Source organism: Solanum pennellii, chromosome 4 (genome assembly GCF_001406875.1).
Source record: "Solanum pennellii chromosome 4, SPENNV200".
Lineage (NCBI taxonomy): Eukaryota > Viridiplantae > Streptophyta > Magnoliopsida > Solanales > Solanaceae > Solanum > Solanum pennellii.
Genome location: NC_028640.1, coordinates 72,897,222 through 72,924,247, shown reverse-complemented (window position 1 = coordinate 72,924,247; position 27,026 = coordinate 72,897,222). Strand labels below are relative to the sequence as shown.

Below are 27,026 nucleotides of genomic sequence, written 5' to 3'. Positions count from 1 at the left end.
AATAAATCGTGCCATCACTTCAATTAAGCCCTTTGTGTTCAATAGGATATTAATTAAAGCAGAAAGGAAAACTTTCTAAAGTCTTCAATTAAAATTTAAAATCGATGAACTTTTTGATTAAACACTACATTGCTTAATTTAACCTATGCATTCAAGACTAGGAATTCCTAAAAAATAATGATTTTAATGTAAATATTATATCATAATATTTGTAAGAAATAATGATTAACGGAAATAATTTTGTTATAATATTTATGTTAATAGGTATATATCTTGAAAAATATTTTTAAAAATAAGTTATTAATTTTGAGGATAAAATATTTAAAACATTATATTTTTTAAAAAATATTTAAAAATAACAGATAAAATAAAATTTTATTTTTTAATAGTGAATTAAATAAAAATGACCAGTCATCAGTTAATTAATTGCGATGCCAACTCGTGGATTGAACTCATACAATTTTTGAAAAAAATCATGAAAATTTTGTAAGTTACTCAATTTTTAAAATTTATTTATTAAAGTTATTAAATTTTATTTTATATCAATAAAATCACTTAATTTAGATATTTATATGAATGAAATTATTCAACTAAAGAGTAATTTCTTTGTTATGTCAATATTTTTTAATGATGAATTTACTTGAGTAATGTTATTGACAGAAAATCTAAGTCAAATGATTTTATATACAAAATAAAATTCAATGATTATACTAAATAAAGTTCTAAAATTGGAAGTGTCATTGATCAATTATATCTTGAGATAGTGATGTACGTAGTTGTTGACAAACTTAATTCCAAAAAAAAAAAAATTACAATAAATAATATGTATGAATTCATTAGTCTAATAACATAACGAGTTCAATATTAAAAAAAGAATCACTAAAATTGAATTCATAAAAAAATAAAAATAAATTGAAGCTCATGTGACACTTCAACATAATCCTAATATTATCATTCCATAACACTAAATAGCTTGTTACATGAGAAAATATACTTACTAGTACTATTTTTTTTCTTCTTCATCTCAATTTCAAAATCATCTTTTTTAAATAAAGTAACTAAATAATTGTTACATTTTCTTGCGCTTTTTGTGCATTCTATTTGAGCCATATAGAATGGATCATCTTTTTTCTTGAAAATTCTTTTAGATAAATTTTTCAACAGCGGCGGCGCGTTGAAAGCACACGGCGGAAGTGGAATTTGTAGGTTTTGAAATGATCTAATCTTTGATTTTTCCGGTACCGGACACGGTGGTGGTGGTAGTACTTTTGGTGAAATTGTTGTTGGTGAAATTACTTTACTAACCCCAGGCTTTTTCTCCCAAGAAAATGGGACATTTGGTTTGGAATGAATCATCTCGTTAGTACTCATGATCGACTTTGAATAATTGACGTGTATATATAGAAACACTCACGTTATAATCTGAGTTCGTGTTGAAAAATCTTATTTTGAAAATGAAATTGACCTGTATATATAGAGACCCAAATTATAATTTGAATTCGAGTTGGAAAGACCTACTTTGAGAAGGAAAGGGTTTTATAACCTAATTATAATCTGAGTTAGTTAGAAAGTCCCACTTTAATTGGAAAAAATAGTTTTTTTAAATCTGAATTGGCGTTGATAACTCCTATTTTGATGAGGAAAAGGCTTTCTATTTTAAAGGAATGATTTATATTGGTAAAAAGAAATGTATTTGTATCATTTCTTTTTATTGTTTGTTAGGAGCCCTTCTTATCAACGAGTCTTACTAATCGTAACAAATTCTATTAATCACGGCCTCAAATTTCGATACGGCTATTATCGAATAAAATAATCTTTTAAAAGAAGAATTTAAAATGGGTATATAAAGTTGTTTTTTACTAACTTTTATAATTTTTAGGAACTTAGACGTATATTTTAATTTGAGATGAGTATTAAAAGTTATTTTTTTAAAATAAATTTTAGGTTTAGTATAACTTTATGTTTGCTTTGAATATTTATTTTTATATTTCGGTATACAAATGGTTCTGCATTTGTACATTTCTGCATACAAATGGGTCCTGTATTTGTATATTTCAGTATACAAATGAGTACCGTATTTATTTATTTTGACATACAAATGGGTCCTGCATTTGTATATTTCAGTATACAAATGAGTACCGTATTTATTTATTTTGATATACAAATAGATCCTGCATTTGTATAATTTAGTATACAAATTGAATGGCTACAAATGTAAATTGCAAATTACAAATAAAAAAAATTGTGGCTATAATGTTTAATTTAAATTAATAATATGATATTTTATACCATTTTCCCCTTTTCCTTTGAAGGGAGAATGAATCTTACGGATCATCGCAAATTTCTATCAATCAAGATCTCAAATTTCGATACGGTTGTTATCGAATAAGATAAAACAATATCTCAAAAGAAGAATTTGAGGCCGTTTTGTGCCCACTCTGTAATTGAACTCGTACAAGTTTTGAAAAATTTCATGTTTGTTAATGTTTGACGTAATATTAATAGACTTTCATTGATCATCATATTCATTTAAAAAAATAAATTGAATCTTACTAATTTTTTGATTTTATATTCGATATCCATATTAGAGTCTGACTAAATTTGAATTTATGCTGAGAAGTCTCATATTAAAGGCAAGACGTTTTCTAACGACTCTATATCACTTGTCACTCGACCACGTCCGATCCTAATTAGCTACTTTGATAGAGTTATATACGTAGCTATTGGCAAACAACTTTGTATTTATTAGCATCAAGTAAAATATAAATTAAAGAACGTCAACATTGCAATTGATGAACTTGACCAGATAATGTCACTTCAATTACCACGAATTTCTGATAGTAATTCAAGTGAAACACTTAGACAATTTTTTTTTAGTTATACACACGAAAACTTTGTAGACATCAATGAATTTTAAAATCTAACTATTTTAGCCCTTTTATTTGCCAATTATCTTTTTGGTTCACAAGTTACTTTGGGAACAAATTAAAATTCATATTTCGATTATAGCTAGAACAGGAAATTTAGGCTAAGATTTTATTCCACGAAGTATACAACACAAGAAGAAAATAAAAAGATCGTACGTCTGATCAATTGAACTTCAAAATTAAACTTCAAAAATAAATTATAAACTGGTTCAGACATCACGATTATAAAAGAAATAAAATAGATTTTAATCCCAAGGAGAACAATATTAATGGACAAAAATAAAGAAACAAATCATGTCTCAAAAATTGTATGGACTATGGAGTACTCCCTTTTTCTGATCTTAAAGATCTTGAAATAGGAAGCTGATTATTTTGTGACACTTTAATAATACTAATATTATCTTCCATCACACTACATGAATTCTTACATGAAAAAATTGACTTAACATTTTTTTTCTTCTTTTTCATCCCAAATCCAAAATCATCTTTACTAATTATTAACCCTCCAAAAATATTATTACCTTTTCTTGAACTCTTTGTACACTCTTTTTGAGCCATATAGAATGGATCATCATCATGTTTCTTGAAAATCCTTCTAGATAAACTTCTCGATAGCGGCGGCGCGTGGAAAGTACACGGTGGAAGTGGAACTTGTAGCTGGTGGAGTGGTGCCACCTTTGAATTTTCCGGCACCGGACATGGTGGTGGTGGTAGTACTTTTGGTGAATTTTTTGATGGTGTAATTACTTTACTTACCCCTGGCTTTTTCTCCCAAGAAAAGGGTATATTAGTACTCATGATGATAATAAATGAAGACTTATGAAATAATTGAAGTGTTGTTTGTGGTATATATAAGAGAGAGATTAAAAGTTAAAATCATTTATGGTTATTTATAAAGGGACTTTTCATGTACTACATGTTTTCTAACTGCTAATATTTCCACAAATAAAATGTGAAAACAAAAAAGTGACTCAATATATGGTATGATAAACATCTTACTATAACAGAATATATGGAAAAAAATGTATTTTATAATTAGAATCATTCATGTCTATGTCATGATTAAATAATTTAAACAAAAAGTGTAGAAAAGTATTGAGTATAGAAGAAGTTAGAAGAAACATGACAAAAATACTTGGAAATTCTAGCTTGACTTGGTATATATATATACGTGCAATAATTTATCTATCATAAATATTTTTAAGACTAATTTGGCATTAATTAATGTATTTGAGGTGGATATAAAAAGTTGTTTATTTATAAGCTTTGTCAATTTTTCATAATTTATTCATCACTTTCGATATGTGATATATGTTGAAACTTTGGAAATTAATTTGATATTTTTAATTAATATCTAAATATAATGATACCATAAAATTAATATCTCTAAAAAAATCCTGAAGTTTTTATAAATTTGTTTTAAAATATTGGGAAAAAAAAAAGACACCCCAACCCAAACGCACATAAATATGAATTTAAAACAATTATGAGCGTTAATATTCCAATTTAGGCAAGGGTATAAATTGTATTATTTATATTTTAAACAAGGGGTTACTTAAATTTTTTATTTTTGTATGGTTCACTATCATGGAATTTTGAACGTATTAAAAGTGCATTTGACTAATATTTGCCTTCTATGGCCGCTTAGTCACTTGTTTGAACATGAAGAGAATTCAATAAAAGCAACAAAAACAATTATATAATATAATTTTATTGACAACCTAGTATATTCTATTGAGATATATCTAAGTTATTAAATAAACCTTGATCTTGGTCCAAATTAGTCCTTTTCAATGACTCAATTTCTCATATACTATATGATTTACTTGGTCATATGAAGCCAAATTTGAGATATTATAGTAAATATCGAACTAATTAGACTAATGCCATTAATAGTCACGCAAATTATCAATTAATTATTGTATGTTTGAAGTTTCAAACTGCGTGTTAGAATTTTCTAACTTAAAAAATGATCAACTCTTTTGGTGTGTTTGTTAATATTAATTTTTTTAGTATTAGATAAGTATATAAAATATATTATTTCAAGTATATTTATATGTGTTTTTTGTAAGGATTATGATTCTTCAAAATTTTAATTTATAATATAGCAAAAAAAGTTATAAAAATATGTTAGTAGATTAAGAAAATTTAAAATATGATTAAAAAATACACATGAAAAATAAAATTTCTTACATGATTTTACAAATATGAATAATGTAACGACATAAAAGTTATTATGAGATGCAAATCAATTTTAACATCTTTAACTTTCAAGCGAAAAATGAATCACAATTTTTTAAAATATATTACTTTTATATCATACAAGTTACCTCACAACAAATAATAATTAATAAGCTTTACCAATATTAGAATTAAAACATCACTTCCACATCTAAAAATAAAATTACTTTATCTTAAAAACTTGAGTAAATATAAAAACTTCAGTTAGTTTTACTCCTCGTAATCTAAACTATATCACATAGAATAGAATGTAGGTAGTAAGTTTATTTACGTAAATATTTAATTGACTATATTAAATTTTCTTAAAAGATATTCTTCATGGTGTATATTAGGTTATATATTCTCTATGTTATTATTTTACTATAACAATCAAAAAGTGTTATAAAACTTGAAATGTAAATATGGGTCAAGTTGAACTTATTCCTCTTGAATTGCAGGCCCATAAGAAAAAGAACATAAACTTACTTACTTGGGCCTACAGAAGCCCAATATCTCAAGGGTTTTTAGGGTTTTGCAGGTTTTTTTTTTTTTTTGGGTGAAGCCGTAAGTTCAGCACTGTTCTTCTTCTATAAGAGCCAATAAAGCGCCTCATACTCTGTAAGCAAATATCTAATGTTCGTTTTTCCGATTGAGTGATTTTGTTATTATCTGATATTTATTTATTGTTTAATTGGCTGTCGATGGTATTTTGAATGATCAATTTTGAAAAATTAAGGGCTGGGTTTGCGATGATTATAAACAATTCCTCGTTCTGAATGCTGTTGCCACGGCATGATAGACTCTTTTACACCCATAGAATATGAGCACCCACCTTCTTTTTGTCTTTCTTCTAGTTAGCAATTAGTTACTTGATTGTTTAATTGACTGTTGATGTATTTTGATTGTTTAATTTTGAAAATTAATGGTTGTTTGCGATGATTATGAACAATTCCTCGTTCTGAATGCGTTTCAATGGCATGATAGACTCTTTTACACCCATAGAATATGAGCAAACAACCACATCTTTTTTTTTTGGTCTAATTATGATATATAAATGGTTACTTTGTGTTGTGGATTAACGATGATGAGCTCTACAGACCTGTAATGATTTGCGAAAATGATCGCAATTCTTAATGAACATCTAAGGGACTGAGTTGTTCCACCAATTCCATGTTATTTTTGTAAAGTTCTACATCATATATTATTTTGAATGAACATTGTGTATCCATAGTTTTTTGTTAAGGCTATGCTTTGCTTAATTATAATTTGTTTCACTTTGTTGTGTGATACTCTACAAGTGAAGCTAGAAACATTGTTCCTCTCGCTATCCTTTGCTCCCTTTTTCTGGTGTATTTGGACGTTGGGGAACTACATTATTATTATCCATTACGTAAGTTCAAAATTTTGATCACGGTTTGGCTACAAAGAATACAGCAACTCTATGCAGAGTGGACATACATTTCAGTTATAATCAATTTGTAAGCTTCTTAATCTGGTTGGCAAGAAATAATCCCATTTTTGACCAACTCGTTCCCTTGAAGCAATAGTAACTGTGTTGCTCTTTTGTATTTCTCCTTCGTATCGTGTCATTGTGTCTGGAGTACACTGGAGCAGCTACATTTGCTACTACTTTTATTCAAATCGTGGAAGGAAACAACAAAGCTTTTGGATTCTATGTTAGTTCAACAAACAATATTAGCACTTACCTGGTCAACAAGGGGGCTGTATATTTTTGGCTCTGAATCCACAACAACAGCCTACCTTATGAAATTTCTGTTCTTTTCAAGTGAGAGTTTGCGAAGGATTGAATGAATGTAGACCTTATGTTCTACTTTTGTGGAGATAGGGATCCTCTATGCTTAGTGCAATAAATGTTGGTATAAAGAAGAAAAACCAATGAAGAGAATATAGCAAATGTTTGCTAGAGAACAACAATAGAACGTGTAATAGTCTAAACATCATAAACAACCTACTAAGATAGATTAATGAAATAATATACAATGATTATAATAGGAAAACAACAACTTTAATAATACAACTTATATCATAACAAACACTATCCAAATGGTCGCAGGGAGACTTGGATGTAATTTCATTCGAGGCCTGTGTTATTTGTCTATCCTAATATGTGCCTTATAACCTTATCTAGGATCATACCCTCTATCACTAACCTTTTCGCACCTCCTTAGCGGTGTGTTTATACATCTCCTCCTCACATGCCTAAACTCTCCATCACTAACCTTTTCCACTTCCTCACATGTCTAAACATTGTATCACTAACCTTTCCCAACCTCTTTCTCACATGTCTAAACCCTTTATCACTGACATTTCGCATCTCCTCTTCACATATCTAAACCCTCGATCACTAGCGTTTCACATCTCCTCCACACATGTCTAAACTCTCTATCACTAACCTTACACACCTTCTCATTTATACATCTCCTCCTCACATGCTAAACGATCTTAGTCTCGCTTTCCTCATCTTATTCATTATGAAAGTCACTCCCACTTTATTACGAATATCCTCATTAATGATCTTATAACTCCTAGTATGTCTACCTCAACATCCTTATCGCCGCAACATGTATCTTTTGAACACGAGAGCTGTTGACTTGCAAACACAATGAAGAAATTAATGGCAATTGCTTGATTCTGTCATTAACAATGCAAAGCATATATATGTTTACATACAGCCTAATTCCCTAGAATCAAGGAAACAACAACCAATTACATCAATTATGCCTAATTACAAGATATTTACCCAAAGATTATATTCCAATCAAATATTCCCAATATTCCCAAAAGATATGTACCAAATATGTGCATATTCCCGTAATACCCCCCCTCAAGTTGGAGCATGAGGATCATGAATGCCCAACTTGGAGAGTAAATTATCAAACTGCATTTTACCAAGAGCCTTAGTAAAAATGTCTGCCAATTGAGAAGATGTAGGAACATGAGATGGAGAAATTAAGCCCTCATTGATTGCATCCCGAACAAAATGACAGTCAACTTCTATGTGCTTCGTTCGTTCATGAAAAACAGGATTCTTCGCAATATGTAAAGCGGATTGACTGTCACAGAACAACTTAATTGCCTTTGGATGATGTACTCCCAAACTCAACAATAAACCTTTCAACCATTTTAACTCACAAGTGATGGCCGCCATAGACCTATATTCTGCCTCAGCCGAGGACCTAGAAACAGTATGCTGTTTCTTTGTCTTCCAAGATACAGGAGATTTACCAAGAAACACGAGCCAACCTGTAAGAGAACGACGAGTAAGTGGACATGCTGCCCAATCTGAATCACACCACCCCTGCAGAGTTAAATCACAATCTGCACTCAAAAGAATGCCTTGACCCGGTGTCCCTTTCAAATATCGAACGACCCTCAAGGCCGCTTCCCAATGCTCAGTTCTGGGTTCCTGCATGAACTGAGACAAGATATGAACAGAATAAGCCAAATCTGGACGAGTAACTGCAAGATATATCAATCGACCAACAAGCCTGCGATACGATTCTGGATCTTCAAGTAAATCACCACTGGCTAAGCCAAGCTTATGATTTTGCTCTATAGGAAATCCGCTTGGCTTAGCTCCTAACAATCCTGCTTCAGAAATAATATCCAGAGTATATTTTCTTTGGCACAAGAACAGACCTGCAGAACTTCTAGCAACCTCTATTCCCAGAAAATATTTCAAAGGACCCAAGTCCTTCATTTTGAAACAATCACTAAGATAAGACTTGAAAGTACACAAAGCAGCGGAATCATTCCCAGAGATCACAATATCATCAACATAGACTAAGACATTAATCTGTATACCTGTCTTAGTGTATGTAAATAAAGAATAATCTGAATAAGATTGAAGAAAGCCATACTCTTTCAAAGCTGTGACTAACTTTGCAAACCAACATCTGGGAGCCTGCTTCAAGCCATACAAAGACTTTCTTAATCTGCAAACCATATTAGGATCGGAACACTCAAATCCGGGAGGCAACTTCATGTAGACTTCTTCATCAAGATCACCGTGCAAGAAGGCATTGTGAACATCCATTTGGTGAAGTTCCCAATTCTTAGATGCTGCTATTGCCAAAAAAATACGAACAGTAGTCATTTTAGCAACTGGAGCAAATGTCTCAGTATAATCAATACCTGCCTGCTGATGATTTCCAAGTACAACCAATCGAGATTTCAGTCTTTCAATCTCACCGTTGGACAAGAACTTTGTCCTGTAAACCCACTGACTGCCAAGTGCTTTCTTACCAGGTGGAAGCAGCTCCAAGGTCCAAGTGCCATTGTTTTCAAGTGCTCGTATTTCTTCTTTCATTGACTGTCTCCAACCCTCATATCTCATTGCCTCCTTAAATGATTTAGGATCATTGTTACTAACTACAGCTGCAACAAACTTACGGTAATTTACAGAAAAATTATCACAATGTATATAATGTGCAAGAGGATACGGAGTACCTGAAGGATGATCAGAAACTGAAGCCGGGAGGGATGGACTACTAGCAAAAACAGTGTGAGTGACATGGTCACGAAGCTTAACCGAGGGATACTTAGTACGGAAACCACGACCCATATTTTCAGTGGACTGTTGTAGGTCTTCAAGCTGCTGTTCATTGCTGCCAGCATCAGGCTGCGTGACAGTTTGCGTGGGCTGGGGCTGCTGGGCAGACGCTGCGGGTTGGTTCCTATGGTTCCCATGGTTACGACTCGTTCCTTCCCCCCTTTGATCACAACTATGCATTTCCACACCACAATCTTCATCACAGACACCCAAGTCCGCAAAATCTTCATGAATTTCACCCACACAATCCGCATTGGACTCAATATTAACATCATCGGGAGAACTAAACGGGAACACATCTTCAATAAATTTGACATCTCTAGAAACAAAAAATTCTTTTGCATCCAAATCATACACTCTCCAACCTTTTTGCCCGAATGGATACCCCACAAACACACATTTCCTACTTTTACTAGCAAACTTGTCCCCTTTTGTTTTCTGATTATGAGCAAAGCAAAGACATCCAAAGGTGCGGATAACATCAAAATTGGGTAATTTATTGAACAGAATTTCAAAGGGTGTTTTATTTTGCAGGATAGGAGTTGGAGTGCGGTTTATTAAATGGGCTGCTGCAAGGACACACTCTCCCCAAAAATAAATAGGCAAGTTGGCTTGAAAACGCAACGCTCTCCCCACACTCAAAATGTGTTTATGTTTCCTTTCTACCCTCCCATTTTGTTGAGGTGTACCCACACAAGAGGATTGGAAAATAACACCAGTATCTCGGAAAAAATTGAATAAGCATTTAAATTCAGTACCATTATCACTTTGTACAATTTTAATACTTTGACCAAATTGTCTATCAACCATAGCGACAAAAGTCATAAACATAGAAAAAACTTCCGTTTTATTAACCATCAAATAAATCCATACAGCCCTTGAAAAATCATCAACAATAGTCAAAAAATAACGAGCACCACACGAGGACTCATGTCTATAAGGACCCCACAAATCACAATGAACTTTCTCAAATATTCTAGAACAATTATTATTACTCAAAGGAAATCTGTCTCTGTGATGCTTAGCACGAAAACATACTTCGCATCCTTTATTCAAACTAGTCTTAGACCGACTAACAGGAGGAAGTAACTTAACTACTTTCTCAGAAGGATGTCCCATTCGCCTATGCCACAATTCCACATCAGATGTAGCTTCAACTGCAGACACCACCTCTGGTTTGCTGAAGTAGTATAGTCCATCCCGCCTAACTCCCGTTCCAATCAGAGCCTTCATTTGGTCCTGTATCAAACACATATCAGAATTAAATGTGACAATTGATTGCAAATTATCATTAAGTTGCGAAACCGAAAGTAAATTACAGCTTAAGTTAGGAACATAAAGAACATGATTTAGAGTGATCGTATCTGACAAATAAACTGATCCCTCCATTGATGCAATAACAGTGTCCCCATTTGGTAAACCAACAGGACAATGTAATTGTTTAATGTCAAACAACCAAGATTTTTCTCCAGTTACATGATGAGTCGCTCCTGTATCAATGATCCAAGAAGTATTATCAAACTTACCACTCAGGCGATTTTCCGGTATATTAGAATTACCAAAAAATCCCACAATTGCTTTCCATTGTTCATCTGAAAAAACTTGACCATGTGAAGACGAAGGAGTAGTAGACTTGGATGAATTTGATGGCGGAAGAGGTGGAGAGGGGCTGCTGCCGGCTGTGGCATTGGCACGCGCCACCCCACGGCCGTGACTGGTCGTGGTGGGTTTGTTTCCTCGATCTCCCGGAGTATAACCTTCAGGGTACCCATTAAGCTCATAACATCGACTAACATTGTGTCCTCGCTTCTTGCAATGAGTACATACTTGGAGAGCATAACAATCAGCAACAAGATGGCCTGGCTTCTTGCAATGGCTACACACAGGCTTATTCGTGACATGCTTATCATTTGAACCACGACCTTGACCTGTTGTCGCACGAACAGCGAACCCTACAGCAGATGAGGGGTCGTCTTGAACACGAGCAAGGCCACGAACAAGCTCCTCTTGAGACACTTGTTGATAGGCTTTGTTCAATGATGGCAAAGGATCTTGAGCAAGTATATTAGACCTAATCTGCGCATAATACTCCGAATACAAACCAAGCAGAAATTGTTGCAACATATCATCTTCTCGTCGTTTTTCATGTTGCTTGCCCACATTACAAGAACATTTACCACAATTACAATTAATTAAAGGTTGTAAATTTGCAAGGTCATCCCACAAAACCTTTAATTTCCCATAATAAATTGCAACAGACATGGTTTTAGTTTGCTCACATTTATTAATTTGAGATTTCAGTTGATGAATCCGAGGTCCATTCACAACACAAAATCGTTCGTGCAAATCATCCCACAACCGTTTTGCATTATCATAATTGGAAAGCATAGATTTTACCTCGGGATCGATCGTATTCATGAGCCATGATACGAGCATACAATGGACTACGATCCAATCCTCCTTTGTTGCAGGAGATACAGCATCCACGATCGTACCATCAAGAAAACCAAACTTACGACGAGAGGAGAGAGCAACTTTAACAGCATGTGACCAAGAATCAAAATTATCAAGCTTGAGTCTAATAGGTGTTATAAAATCCCCCGGCCTATCATGTGCACCGAGGTAAAAGGGATTGTGAATTTCAATTTTTGAAGGTGGTGGTGGTGGTACACCATCATCACCGGCCATGGCAGATTGGAGAAAAAATTAACCTGCTCTTGATACCATGAAGAAATTAATGGCAATTGCTTGATTCTGTCATTAACAATGCAAAGCATATATATGTTTACATACAGCCTAATTCCCTAGAATCAAGGAAACAACAACCAATTACATCAATTATGCCTAATTACAAGATATTTACCCAAAGATTATATTCCAATCAAATATTCCCAATATTCCCAAAAGATATGTACCAAATATGTGCATATTCCCGTAATACCCCCCCTCAAGTTGGAGCATGAGGATCATGAATGCCCAACTTGGAGAGTAAATTATCAAACTGCATTTTACCAAGAGCCTTAGTAAAAATGTCTGCCAATTGAGAAGATGTAGGAACATGAGATGGAGAAATTAAGCCCTCATTGATTGCATCCCGAACAAAATGACAGTCAACTTCTATGTGCTTCGTTCGTTCATGAAAAACAGGATTCTTCGCAATATGTAAAGCGGATTGACTGTCACAGAACAACTTAATTGCCTTTGGATGATGTACTCCCAAACTCAACAATAAACCTTTCAACCATTTTAACTCACAAGTGATGGCCGCCATAGACCTATATTCTGCCTCAGCCGAGGACCTAGAAACAGTATGCTGTTTCTTTGTCTTCCAAGATACAGGAGATTTACCAAGAAACACGAGCCAACCTGTAAGAGAACGACGAGTAAGTGGACATGCTGCCCAATCTGAATCACACCACCCCTGCAGAGTTAAATCACAATCTGCACTCAAAAGAATGCCTTGACCCGGTGTCCCTTTCAAATATCGAACGACCCTCAAGGCCNACAACCACCACTCTATAAACTTTATCCTTCAATCAACCATCCTCATCTCCGCAACATTCATCTTTTGATGACTCAAGACTCTAAAAGCAAGCTTTTACTTTGTCCATGTTGCACCAAATTATTCTAAAACTTGATAAATTTTAATTTCTAACGAGAATATGGAATGGTCTTATCGAAGAATTGCTAGATAAGTATATATGGCGATGTATCTTTTTTTGTTTGAACTTATGTTACCTAGATTCATTAGAAATCAATTTTATTTGGACAAAAATAGAGTAAGTTGTCTGATGCTTCTCCTTCATTTGTTACTTTTAAGTTTTTGATAAACTAATACACCTAGACCTCCATAATTAAAACTTGGTGAGGTGTTCTTACTTTTATTTTGCCAATAAATCCTTGTCATTAATGAATTGATATTTAAATGGGAAATAACTACATGGAAAAAAAAAATTTGGCCAGAAAATTTGGTCAGAATGGTAAAATAAATATATTACTTTTTATTTTTATATTTTTATTTTTTTAACTTAAAATTTTTTAATTAAAAAATGAAAAAGAATCAATTTATTTTTAAATAAAAAATTATTATATACTTTTTAAATTTCTCGCGTTATTTTTTTATATATAACTCATATCCATCCGTGCACAAACATAGAAGGTCCTAACGATAATAAAAGGTTCATGACAACTTACAAGTACACCATACATTAAGTGAAACAACTACTACACCCCCAATCTAATTTTTTTCTATAGTCTTTACATGAAATTTTCTCAACTCTAATCTAATTAAATCAAGATTTAATTTAATTAGTACGTAAAATTGATGGAAATATAAATATAATAAGATAATTATTTCTAAGTAGTACTGTAGTAGGATAGAATGAATAGGCTTTTTTCGTCCGTATCTATTAATAACTTGGTACAAAATCTATTTTTTAAATTTTAATTTATTAATTAGTCACTCCATAAACCTCTACTAAATTAACTTTTTTTTCTCCTTAATTAATTATTAGGTAAATAAAACTCAATTTCTTCGAATTTTCGTACTTTTTCGTTTTCTTACTTTTATATTTTCAAAACAGTTAATTAGAGCAGAAACACAGATACCTCACGATTAGGGTTTTGTTGTCTCATAAACTCCTAAAATATGGGGGGAAAAGCATAATAAACTTACAAAAGCCCAAATAATTCCATATTCATTCCAACTTTCAACTTTTCCCCAAAACCCTCCTATTCAATAGGTCCTTTTTTCGAGTTTGGGGTTGTTGTTTTTTGCTGTAAAAGTACCAAAGACAGGGTTTTTTTTCACTAACATTGCATCTGGGTATGGAGGATTTGGACAAAAGCAAGCTTTTTTGTGGTGGGATTCCGAGAGATACGAGTGATGAGATGCTTAAGGACCATTTTTCTAAGTATGGAACTGTGGTTAGCTCTGTTATTGCTAAGGACAGGGAAACTGGTAGACCTAGAGGGTTTGCTTTTGTTTCCTTTACTGACCCGTCTGCAGTTGATTTAGCCCTACTAGATACCCACGAAATTCTTGGAAGAATGGTATGTCTTCAAACTACAGTTGTTGATTTTGTGTTGAATTCTTGTTTTTCTGAGGACCCATTTTCCTAATCTGTTCAATTTGATTTTTTTTTTTTATGAAAAGAAGGTTTTTTAACCAAATATTTGAACTTTTTAGTGTGTGGGTGGGTGTATTTGATGCTTATTTTGTTATATAAAAGGTTAATTTTTTTTTATGTTTATTTGATTTATGATTTATGGTATATTCTGTTGTTGTTGTTTTTAGGTAGAGGTGAAAAAAGCAATACCCAGGAGTGAACAACACCAAAATCAACTACTGAATAGTGGAGTTTTGAATAGAAATAGTAGAACTGATGGTAGAAGTAATGATCAGTTTAGGACCAAGAAGATTTTTGTAGGGGGGTTATCAGCTAGCCTAAATCAGGAAGAGTTCAAGAGTTACTTTGAAAGGTTTGGTAATATTACAGATGTTGTTGTGATGCATGACAATGTTACCCATAGGCCAAGGGGATTTGGTTTTATTACCTTTGATTCGGAGGATGCAGTTGAGGAGGTTATGCAGGAGCCTTTCCATGAACTAAGTGGCAAGTTTGTGGAGGTCAAGAAGGCTATACCAAAAGATGGAAGTAACAATAGTGGTAATGGTTATCATTCTAGAATAGGTAATGGAAATGGCTCTAACTATAACAACATTTATCAGCAGGGTATGTATCCATCTTACAGTCCTAGTTATGTTTATAGTCCCGGGCCTATCTCGGGTTATGGCGGTGTGGCAGAATATCCTTATGGAGTTAGAACTTTCGGAGGCGGTTATCCTATTGGAGCATACCCTGGAGTTGGTTATGGTATCACTTCTTTGATGCCTAGGGGTCCTTGGAATAACCCAACAATGACTGGTTTTAGGGGAGGTCCATTGTCTTATGGCAATACAGGAGGTTTTTATCCCGCCTACATTAATAGTGGCGTCGGAGTAATGAACATGGCTACTAATGGATATGGAGGAATTTTGGGTGCTGGGATAAATGAGAAACTTGGTCAAGTTAGTGTTAGAGATGCTCGTGTCTGATTAGGTGCCGAATACAATTTAGATGGGAACTGTAGATATCAATTCTTTTATTCTGCTGGAAGCTTCAATGCTGCTGCTACCAAACAGAGTGAAGAGGTAATGCAGTGCGACCTAACCCTTACTATGCTGGCAATTCTAACCGACTGCTTTGTGGTTTAATGTAAATATGATGACAAAGTAATTTTCTTACTGATCAATGGAGGTTTTCTTCTGTTTTTTATTTATGACTCTTGCGTGTGATGTGCTTTTTCTTTTCTAAACTCATTTGCCCGGATTCAGACAGCTGTAATATAATCTTTCAAAGTTAATAATTCCCGTGTGTTGCCTCAGTTAGCATTCTCTATGTGGTTGCTTTAAATTTATGGGTTCCATTGTTTTATCATAGTTGAAGTCTGTTGTTTCTACATGTATATTTTGGTGGACTTTATACAACATTCTTGCTTTGCTGGCGATGACAAAAATTACAATGGCCCTTCCTTGCATCTGAATGTGTGTTTCTTTTTTCCTCTTTCTTTTAGCGCCTTCTATTTTGGTTCCCTTTATTCATGTCATGTTTCTTTATTTCGTGCAAAATTTGTTACATGCATGGAGTTTAATTAGTATAGACTTTAGCTGAGGAGAAACTACAATACAAGGTAGTAAAATCTATCACAACAAAAACAAATTAAAAACATACTTGTAACCTAAGTTGCGCGGATTCTTCACTTTTGATGCCGTACCCATGTCGGATTCTCCAAAAATACACTACTTTTGGTGAATCCGAGACGTACTCGTTGACATTATTTCAGAGCCGAGCAACATAGCTTGTAACTAATGTTCATCTAGTGTGGCTGAAAATCTCGCTGAGGAGCCCATAACCCAAAAAGTTGACAGGAGAATCAAAGTCTCTTATAACTTCTATCATTAAGTATTATAGCAAATGAAGAAACTATTGTATAAGATTGTCTTAACAGACTTCATTCTCGAACAAAAAAATAAAAAATTGTCTTAACAGACTTTATTTGAATATAATTATTTCAGTCTCATCTGGCTAATTTTTTTTTTTAACTGGTAAGGTTGTATTCTTCAGCATTAAGGGCATGCTGGGGACCACCAAAAAGTGTCAATTACAAACTTCATCTGGCTAAATTACAATATAGGTTATGTTTTTAAATTTTAATAAATTATTAATGTAGATCACGTACATAATTTCCAAAATTTGAAACCTTTTTCCTCTTCTCTGCATACTTTAGTTCCAAAATTATTACTATATTCAAGTTTTTACTTCATTAAAATGGTGACAATAGTATGTACTAATGATGAAGGAACCAACTCTTAGTATCACTGTGATTTTGCAGTGATGTTGTTTTGAGTAGTTTTTTTCATCTCCCAAGATAATATATGGGGGATTAAACTCTTGCTTTCAATGAGAATTGTCACATGTGATTCCAAATTTTGGGAAACAATAGCTTCATCTCTGTGTATATTGTACTAGCATTGGGTATTATGCTTAGATGCATTGATTAGCATTACATCTATATATATTAAGCTGTAATCTATAATATTCACCCTTGTGTGATCTAAGATTTGCTGATGCTCAGCAGTCAGAAACGTGTTGGTTGAGGGAGATCTTGGACACTGTTTTTAGTGTAAGTCTAGTTGTTAGCTGGTTCCTTAAGTTGTGACAGGGCAAATGAAAGTGGCTTGGTAGATTGTACTTTTTATTTTATTGTCACATGAGGAAAAAAATATTCATCATCCTTGTGTAGATCAGAATTTGCTGTTTGCGTGACTCCATAGTCCATTCATTTGATAATGTTAACATTTGAATTTGTCATTCTTGTGTAGATCAGAATTTGTTGTTTCAGTGAATCCATAGTCCATTCATGTGTTAAAGTTAGCATTTGAATTTCATAATTTTCTTGTGTGACGATCCACTGGCCATGCGATCACAGTTTAAAAACTGCATTTAATGAGTTCGAATCCTACTAACCTAATTTGGTGTACTCTTCCGAAATAGAGTGTGGTAGTTTTGGGGCTAGTTAATGTCAGTATGCATCTACTTGCATTAATTTTGGGATTGCATCTAGGAACTCTGGTTTCTTGTTTCATCCAAGTTATGCAATGATTCTGGATTAGTTAATATCATGGTAATCGACACATCTATTTAATAGCTGATAAAGGTCAATAATAGTTTCACATAGCTTTCCCAGACTCAAGGCAGGTGTCTACCACATTCATTTTTGTGCTGACTGTTGGATGTCTCGAATAGTGAACAGTTGTTCTTCATTGCCCGGTAGTTCATTTGGTGACTATCTGAGCTACATCAAACCTTACATTTTCATCTGAGACCTTGCTCTGTCTCTCTCTATCATTGTTTCGACTCTTTTTCTCTCCTTTTTCTGAGGTTGAGATAAATACACTACTATACGTCCAAGACAAATGCATGATTATATTGAAATTTGTTTCTTTCTAGACAAATAGACCACTTCATTTTTCCTGCTTGAAACTCACCATAAGTTTCCTTGCTAAAAGACCATGATGTGCTTATTGCTGCACTTTTAGTAAGATGCAGTTGAGTGAGTCTTACCCCTAGACATTATTAAATAACTTAATGTTCATTGCTAGGTTGTTTCCATGGCAATTGGGACATTTGTTTTGATAGCTTACCAAGGTGAATAATTGCTCTTTGATATCGTTTTTCCAGAGACTGAAGTTAGGTGTCTACGACAGTCATTCTTGTGCTGACCGTTGAATGTTTGGAATGGTGAACAGTGGTTCTTCGTTGCCGGATAGTTCATTTGGTGACTATTCGAGCTACTCAGAACCTCGTATCTTTTATTTGAGACCTTTCTCAACTGGTGTTGTTTGAAACTCACTGTAAGTCTTACCAACAGACAGTGATTGACATATTGCTGCACTTTTTTTTATCAAGAAGTAGTTCAGTTATGTTTACCCCAAGGCATTATTAAATAACTTAATATTCATTGTCAGTTTTGATTCCTTGCTACTTTGTGTCAACTGTTTGTGATGTTGATGTTGTCTTGACAAAAGACTTTGCTGGTGAAGATGCACCTTTTAACAATCTTTTACTTGGTCTAGTGAAGTAAATTTCATCCTTGCAAGATCCTTTTTTCACCAAGATCTTTTTCGTCTGAGATATCGTGGACGATTGTTCCTAGTGTTTCAAATCATCATTGCTGAATAAATTTATTGAACCTTCTGTGAAATTGAAATGCCCTATCAATGTTGAACTGTTGTGAAGTCTTTTGATAATACAGTGAAAAATAATGATGTTTATATCACAAAACTACATACTAAGTACCTCTCTAGTATTTAATGTTATTGCTGAAACGTTAAGTGTACATGTTTTATCCAGTTGGAACTTTGTCATTGTGAGTAGCAGAACATAGCTAGTGTCAAGACTATGAAATATGGGTATTGAGAAAAATTTGTTGGGAGATTACTTCCCAATTTTCTCTGTAATTCGCGATTCGAATATAGTTTGAGCTTTAATGTGGTTGTTCATTTCTAAGAGGGAAAGACGGTCTTTATAAAGTAAAATATTACTCCTACTTAACAACAATACCAATAGTAATTATAATAAAAACTAAATTTGTCACAAAGGATGAAGTATAAACTTCTAAGATGATAACCCTTAGGATAAAGAAATACATTTTGGACCTAATGCAATTTTAGCGGTTCGCATGAAGATTGTCTAAAATCATATAGAAATATCTATATAAACTTCTCAAACCAATGTGTGGTCTTACATCCTCAAATCCACATTCATGATAAAACAATTCCAAGCGTGAACAATGTAATATAAGAGTTTAACATCGAGTAAATTGAGATAAGTCTGATATCACGATAAAGAAATGGACTTTGAGCGTTTGAGTAACTTAAATATCTAGACTTTCAAGAATGCCAATCTTTACTGAACCATTTCTTTGGCTATCATAAAAAAGGCATGAAACTTCAAATGCACTAATTATAATAATTCATGGAGGCAACCCACTCAAAATTCAATTTTAGAAGCCGTACCATGGTCCACCAAGTACCAAAAGAATAAAAGAAAAACTCAAACGTAAAGAAAAATTTATACTAACCAGGCTGGAATTAAATATAAGTTGGTCCAACAGAAAGTGATTGAAATTGATGTATCATCTATGAAATAAATACTCAAGATTCTGTCTCAACCAAATGGACATCTTCATTTGTTTGTAATAGGCAAAAGAAAACTAAATTAAGAAAAAATGAATTTTTTTGAAAATTAATGACCTTTAAAAGTTCAAAATGAAGCTGGATTATATCTTATCAATTGTAACAACTTACCAACCAACATGCCTCCTACCAACTTGAAAGAATACAAATAAACTTTATTGACATAAGTGTATCAGCTAGACAATTGCACATGTTTGTAAAACTAAGTTCTTGAAAATCATTAAGCCATTAGTGTTGATTTTGAACTAAAAATAGAACAATTCTTAGAGACAAAATAGATTAAGAGAATTATTTAGATAAGGCTGAAAATGTTACATAAGTAAACAAATGAACAAATCTTAACAGGAATACTTCAAGTCATTTAATATCTTGAGTACATATTTGATTTGGCAAAGGGTGTGAGCATTAAGGGGAAAAAGGGAAAGAGCTCACTTCAAGAGTTACAAAATAGCATATTCCTAGTTTTACATATTACATGGCAGGTAGGGTTGGATTCATAAGAGTTGTTCCAAGAAGGCCATTACAAAGACTGGAGCCTTCGTTCGTTGTCTTACTGTGTTCTGCTCTAGGACTGCTCCCTGCACTGCTGTTGGAGAGGGAACCGAAGGAGGACTTTTGTAAGACTCCGGTTGGTGATGATCCCATCCGAGGGCTTCTATCCCATCCTTCGGTCATGAGATTAAGAGCTGACTTGTTCTTGCAATCGCCTGAGCTGCTGTTAGTGCTATGCAAGACCTCACCAAGAGGTCCACCCAAGGAAGTTTCCCATGATATAGGAATCCAACTTCCTTGTCTTTGGTTATGTTCACTGATGATGGTACCAATGCCTAGTCCCATTTGAGTTGCTTCATGCTCCCGAGACCTACGTGGTGAGGCCGTGAGCTTGTCATTCGCAGGAGAGGAAGTCGAAGACATGAAGTCTGATGTGACTAATGGGATGGAAATGGAGAGCTGAGTTGGATCTGACTGCAAATCAATGTCTGGCCATGAAACATTTGATTGATCAGATTGGTTTTTAGGCCACTCGTCCATGAATTGTCGAAGAGGATGATGCTGTGATTTACTTTCTTGATCACTGACATCTGAATTGACATAGCCACGGCAGTTAACTAGCGAAGAGTTTTTATTCAAGGGATTGATCAAAGAGTCTGCACAAACTAATCCGAATTCGGCCCTGGAGGTTAATCCATACAGATTCTGCGCCTTCTGGATTGAATATTGAGGCTCTTTTACACTTGCTGAAACAACTGAAGAGCCTTTTGTATCCGAATACCTTTCACCAAAATTTTCCTTGGCTGTATAACTCCTGCAATTGAAGATAGAAATTAGAACATGCAATAAATAAAGCAACAAAGAACAAACTTATACTCTTTGTTGGCTCCGAAATTCCTTAATTCGTACTACTAACTATCATTTAGTCAAAAACTGCAGTTTAATGTTGAATCGAGCTTTGATGGAGACTACTAAAATGTACCTCTCAAGATAAGGGGATGTTGTGGACAGATTAGTTCCAGCAGGCTGCAAGTTGGAGAGTTGATTGTGATGAGAGAGATTGAGACTGTTGGATGCTGCAGCGCCCCCTCCGGAAGCCAAAGCTGCTGATGCTGCAGATGGCATGTTGGTCAGCTTGGCGGAAGTAGTAGGAACACCGGTGTTGTTTCCGGAGGCAGAATTGCCAGTTTGTCCTTCCACAGGCTTTCTTGAACGATGGCGGCCCCTGTTCATGTGTCGCTCACAATACTTTTGATCAGCAACTGCATCTCTTGAGCACCTCCATTTTTTACCATCTGTTCTCCTACACCTCCCTGGCTCTGGATCATTGCTATTGGAGAATCCTAGATGGAAAGCACCCCATCCCACTGCCAATATAACCAGGACACAGATCATCCACTATTCTAGGATTTTCACTAAAGGGGTTCATAACATGAAGAATCAAACACATGGAAAAGCCAAAGGTGTTCAACATCTACTATATTCACATTAGAATTAACTACGTATAAACAATGTAATTTTCCACCAATCTGGTTCTGCCCCCAACTGGACATAGATTAAACAAATTTAGTGTATATGTCTTTAATATTTTGTCTAGATCTCACATTTCATGTACAAATGGGGAAAAGTTGCAATCTTTATAATATAACAAGATTATAAGCAGGAAAAGCAAAGACTTACAAGCATTGGGTCTAAGGCCTGCAAAAGTTGAGAAACCAGCAGATTCAAGAGCTTTTCTTATAGGATTGAGGAGATAAGGGGGTATTGGAATATTTGCAGTGATGTACTTGTAGATCAAGGCCTGATGTTCCAGCTCCATCCACTGTGATGGAGTGAATGGCCCTTTAATTCCTGCTATTAACCCATGCATATTTCCAGCATTCAAAGCTCCACTACCATAACCTGAGTATGAAAAGATCAAATCTTTAATAACAAAAACTAACTCTTCTGTCTGCTCAACAAATGTGAAAGAAGAAAAATGGACTGTTGAAAGATGCATTATAGTAATACCTAAAACTTAAAGCTATGTCTAGAACATTTAAGGGGGGTACACAACATTTTTAATACCAAAGGGAACACATCAATGAAAGAAGAAAATATCTTCAACTCTCTTTATGGCTTTTCATTTGATTATGCCTTTGAAAATTCAAACATTGCCACAAACTTATTACCAATAATAGGTAAAGATAGAAACCATGTAACTAAAAGATGCCATCTTTATTCTATTTTTATTTGTGGGGTTGGTTTTGACAAGATTCAAACACTAGCACATTGCTACCAAAAATCCAGCAGTTAATTTTTTTTTTTTAAAAAAAAAAACAACTTAGAATCACTCCCAACACCCAAAAACAAATCTTGATAACAAAACAAGAAACCCCACAAACACAATAAAGATAGGATCTTTATCATCTTTTTAGTATACCTGAAGTGTTTCTAGCAAAAGCAGTTGAAGGGGGTTGATTGTAATAAGGCATTGTGACATGATTTTGAGAGTTGGGTGTAGAAAAGCTAAGCATTTGCTGATTGTCATGAGAAATTGGAAGTTGGTGAAACATCATGGTAGCTTTAGTAGACGAAAAATCATCACTTGTCTTAGCTAATTTACTCTCCTTATTCCATTCATCTTCAGTAACAGAGGACCTTTCATGTTTATTAAATCCACCAGATCCATACCATTTTTGCTTTGTCTCAGCTGAGGCAACAAACATAGTAGTATTGTCTGAACAAATCACCCCACCCCCACCACTCTCCAAACCCCCAAAATCCATTAAAACAAGAAAATCAAGAAAATAAAGATGACCCTTTTATTGAAGAGGGGTCACTTAGTATCAAAGAAAGAGACAGAAAGAAGATGATTTGTTGTTGGAAGAAGAAGAAGAAGGACCATGTTTTTTGTTTTTCTTTAGTTGTTTTAGTTATATATGAAATGTGTTTGGGGAGTTGTGGCAAGTGTTGGGAATTTGTATAGCAGAATAAGGAGAGCTATATAGTGGAGTACTACCTCTAAAAAAGAAAGAGACACTGGTTTTCTCCTTTAGGAGTTGCTAATTGTTTTGGTGAAAGACAAAAATTATTGGAGAGAGAGAGAGAGAGGAACTACATGTAAATATGTAGAAGAAGAAAGTACCTAAAATACTCTTATTATATAGTCTTGTTTTCTTATATAATAATACCCTCCTAATGTTTTTTTATATATTAAGTTGAAAAACTATGAAAAAATTATTATTATGAGTGTTTAAGTAAGAGTTTCATATTGTTATAAGAGTTTTGTGACTTTTATATAGAGATTTTTCTGGGTATTAATATGAAAATTTATTTTTTCTGTAAATTTTTATACTATTTTCGAGGAAAAATCTATGTAATTTACAATTTTCTTATAGGATGTATTAAAGTTCTGTTAATAAATTGTACTTAAGTTAGTTCTCAATATTTCTCCTATAGTAAATCAATCAAATTATTTCTACTTAATACTTTAAAAAGACATTACACACTTAATTAGGTACAAGTTAGCAAAAACATTTCATGTTTCATATTTTTGAGAATTAAATAAAGGCATAATATATAAATATGTCATTTAACTTGGTTTTGAATTATATTTATGTTCTTCAATTTTGATTGTGCATAAATAGACACTTAAATTTGTATGAATAAATAGATATACACGTCTTATATGTCATTTTTTATCTTACGTGTATTGTATCATATAGAACTCATATGTTTATATATTTAAAAGTTAAATATTTAAGATATTTATTTATGTATTATAAAAATTAAAAATAAAAATTTAAATTTAAATTAAATTTAATGTATCACTTATTTTGAAACGAACAAAAACGAGAAACTAATGGGGTGGTGGGTTGCATGAACTAAAGATGCATAACCACGTGACGACATCACTATATATAAATCTATATGTATCTATATGTTTATACTTTTCTTTGTCCTACTCTCACACCCCCACCCCCTACTCTACCCCCCACCCCACGCGTGCCCTCTCACACTATATGATAAAATTATTGGGAAAGTAAAAATAATTTTGTTAGAAACGGCCATTATCTTCCTAATAAAAACAAATATAGTTTTGAAAATTAAGATGGCATGTTTTTTTACTCCTTTTCTTCTCTCTTTTTTTTGTTTTCTTCTTCACATTTTTGTTTTCTCATCGAAAATCAAAATCTAACGTAAAAAAAAATGTAAAAGTAATGATTACAATACATGAAATAAACAAATTCATATTCTTTTCAATTGATTCTTAAAAATTGAATCTATAATTTTATGTTTATGTGTTTTAAAGTTTAAAAATTATAATCAATTCTAAATAAAGATGGATGTTTAATAATAATTAATATTCTTTGTAAATATTCGTTAAGTAACTATTGATATTAAATTTAATTATCAATAAAACTTTAGTATTTTCGTTACAATGTATTGGAAAAAATCATTTTTAAGATTCAAACTTCAACTTTGATTTAATTATAAGCTGAATTTCAACAAATTCATTGTGTGCTTACTGAAATTGCAATCAACTTACGGCCAAATACAATAAATCATTTTGAAAGAAAAAAAAAGATTATTCCCTACAGTAATAAATGTTCCAAATTGTAGGTAATGTTAATAAATAACCGTCAATTACATGTTGAAGAATAGTTTGATACTTCTAGTTTTATTTTTAGTTTCTACTTTCCATCTCCGAGGAACGTAGGTCGTATTGAAGTTTCGATTAAATTCAGATCATGAATTACAAAGCTTATTTGAGGGTGATGCACCTGACATGATTTTCTCCATACGTAGAATTTGAATCAGAGACATCTGATTATGGTTTAGAATAGTTCTGACATTGCACTACAATTCATATATAATGGCTCATCTAGGTGGCGCTAATTTCTCCATACTCAGACGCAAACACGAGACCCCTGATTAAGGTTGGGAGTTGTTCCACCATTGCGCTGCAACGCTCGTACGGAGGTAACAATCTCGATAAAATTTTCTTTATATTCAAAACTTTAATCCAAAACCTCTAATAAAAATTTAGAATAATCTCATCATTACACCACGACTATTAGTACATTGTGTTGTATTTTGTTTCTTTGTTATTTAAGAATTGTACCGTATGGAACTATGGACTATCTTTTTCATACTTGAAATAATTAATCTATCACCTACTTGCTGGAAAAAAGTTTACGTAAAAATTTATTGCAACTCTGTTATGAAAATATTGTTTAATGAATAAGACTCTTAAAAGCATTACCAAAAATGCATTCTATTCAATGAGTAGCTTAGTTTACTTTGGATTTGCCCACTTTGATGCTTATAAATTCTCCATGTACCTATACAGTATCTACATTGACAATGCATATAGTATTCTTCTATCATATTCGATTATCGTATTATTTATTATTGTTATTTTTATTAAAATAGCATGTAATATATGTTTTTTTCAATATTGTACTATTAATTTTTTATCGATTTAATATATTTTTCTTGAGCAGAAAATCTATTAAAGACAGTCTTTCTATATTTGTAGTTTGTTGTGTTATTGTTATTGTATATCTTATGTAAAAAGAGTCTCTACACTATTAGATTCTCATTATTTGTTGTAGCATGTAACTTGTTTGATTAATTTTTCAAATTTCATATTTTAAGGAGATTTATCAATAAATATCATTTTGTTGTTTTGATAATTTAAAAGTTATTACACAATGGTAAATAAAATTTAAGCTCTTGATTTCACAAGACTATTTCGAGAAAATTGTAATTTTGGTACATACACTATAAAATACTTCTATTTTTTGCCCCTTATCTTTTAGTCATATTTTTTTTTAAAAAAAAAAAAAGATATGATGAGGACTTGAGCAATTTTAATACATTTCTTATTGTAAATTAAAGAGACCTTTTTGCCTTTTAATCTACATGTTGGCTAGTTTTGTCTTTGACTAATACTTTTAAAGGTATTGTTGGTCAAAGAATGAAAGTTGTATAACGTGATGATTTCTCAATCTAGAGGACCTTGTGGGAGAATAAAAGAATTGCTTTAAGCTAGTTGAGAACATTTTATAATAACATGTATATCTCTAGCATCCTACATTTTGTTTTAAAGCATCTTGCACTATATAATATACTAAGCAAAACATTAAAAAAAACTTAGATTAATAGAATAATTTATAATTAAAACTCCTTAAGCACATGACATCCTTAGACACCCCACCCTTCTCTCTTACCCTAGTATCTCTTTTATTATTTTTTCGCTCCGATTCAGAATCTAAAGTTTATTTTTCTGAATTCGTCATTATTATAAGCGTCTAAACAAAACTAATAAGTTTTTTTGAATTTTTATGTTGAAGGTCTACTAGAAACAATGTATTTATAACATGTACGAGATATGAATAAGATATGTATACGTACATTCGAATTTAACAAACTCAAATATATCGATTGATTTTAATATTCAACCCATAATCTATATTGTAGCTTCACCAATGCCCCAAACAACAACAAAAACCTTCCTAACCCACCC

The 27,026-nt window shown here is 33.0% G+C and overlaps 2 protein-coding genes and 4 non-coding genes across 6 annotated transcripts; 5 read left to right on the top strand and 1 right to left on the bottom strand.

Moving 5' to 3' along the window:
- The first annotated feature begins 5,886 nt into the window (after positions 1-5,886).
- On the top strand, positions 5,887-5,976 carry LOC114077002. The gene has a single exon (XR_003578098.1). It is a non-coding gene; the product is annotated as a small nucleolar RNA snoR8a (small nucleolar RNA).
- A 97-nt stretch (positions 5,977-6,073) lies between these two features.
- On the top strand, positions 6,074-6,162 carry LOC114077003. The gene has a single exon (XR_003578099.1). It is a non-coding gene; the product is annotated as a small nucleolar RNA snoR8a (small nucleolar RNA).
- A 59-nt stretch (positions 6,163-6,221) lies between these two features.
- LOC114077029 lies at positions 6,222-6,306 on the top strand. The gene has a single exon (XR_003578124.1). It is a non-coding gene; the product is annotated as a small nucleolar RNA SNORD25 (small nucleolar RNA).
- Positions 6,307-6,393: 87 nt separating this feature from the next.
- Positions 6,394-6,523, top strand: LOC114077007. The gene has a single exon (XR_003578103.1). It is a non-coding gene; the product is annotated as a small nucleolar RNA snoR136 (small nucleolar RNA).
- A 7,786-nt stretch (positions 6,524-14,309) lies between these two features.
- On the top strand, positions 14,310-16,147 carry LOC107015935 (RNA-binding protein 1-like). Its single transcript, XM_015216385.2, has 2 exons — positions 14,310-14,772; positions 15,017-16,147. Exons 1-2 carry the CDS (start codon positions 14,548-14,550, stop codon positions 15,815-15,817), a joined length of 1,026 nt encoding a protein of 341 aa, XP_015071871.1. The 5' UTR covers positions 14,310-14,547; the 3' UTR covers positions 15,818-16,147.
- Positions 16,148-20,297: 4,150 nt separating this feature from the next.
- Positions 20,298-23,615, bottom strand: LOC107018304 (growth-regulating factor 1-like). Its single transcript, XM_015218760.2, has 4 exons — positions 22,935-23,615; positions 22,193-22,414; positions 21,495-21,879; positions 20,298-21,326 (listed from the first exon to the last, which is right to left on the bottom strand). The coding sequence occupies exons 1-4, from the start codon at positions 23,278-23,280 to the stop codon at positions 20,492-20,494; spliced, it is 1,788 nt and encodes a 595-aa protein (XP_015074246.1). The 5' UTR covers positions 23,281-23,615; the 3' UTR covers positions 20,298-20,491.
- Between the last annotated feature and the right edge of the window lie 3,411 nt (positions 23,616-27,026).

What these genes read in the sequence shown, in the direction of transcription:
- LOC107015935 (XM_015216385.2), top strand. Translation starts at nt 14,548, where the DNA reads ATGGAGGATTTGGACAAAAGCAAGCTTTTTTGTGGTGGGATTCCGAGA. An exon ending in ACGAAATTCTTGGAAGAATG is followed by an intron (nt 14,773 to 15,016) that starts GTATGTCTTCAA and finishes TGTTGTTTTTAG; the next exon opens with GTAGAGGTGAAAAAAGCAAT.
- LOC107018304 (XM_015218760.2), bottom strand. Translation starts at nt 23,280, where the DNA reads ATGGATTTTGGGGGTTTGGAGAGTGGTGGGGGTGGGGTGATTTGTTCA. An exon ending in TTTTGCTAGAAACACTTCAG is followed by an intron (nt 22,415 to 22,934) that starts GTATACTAAAAA and finishes TTTCATACTCAG; the next exon opens with GTTATGGTAGTGGAGCTTTG. An exon ending in AGGCCTTAGACCCAATGCTT is followed by an intron (nt 21,880 to 22,192) that starts GTAAGTCTTTGC and finishes TTATATTGGCAG; the next exon opens with TGGGATGGGGTGCTTTCCAT.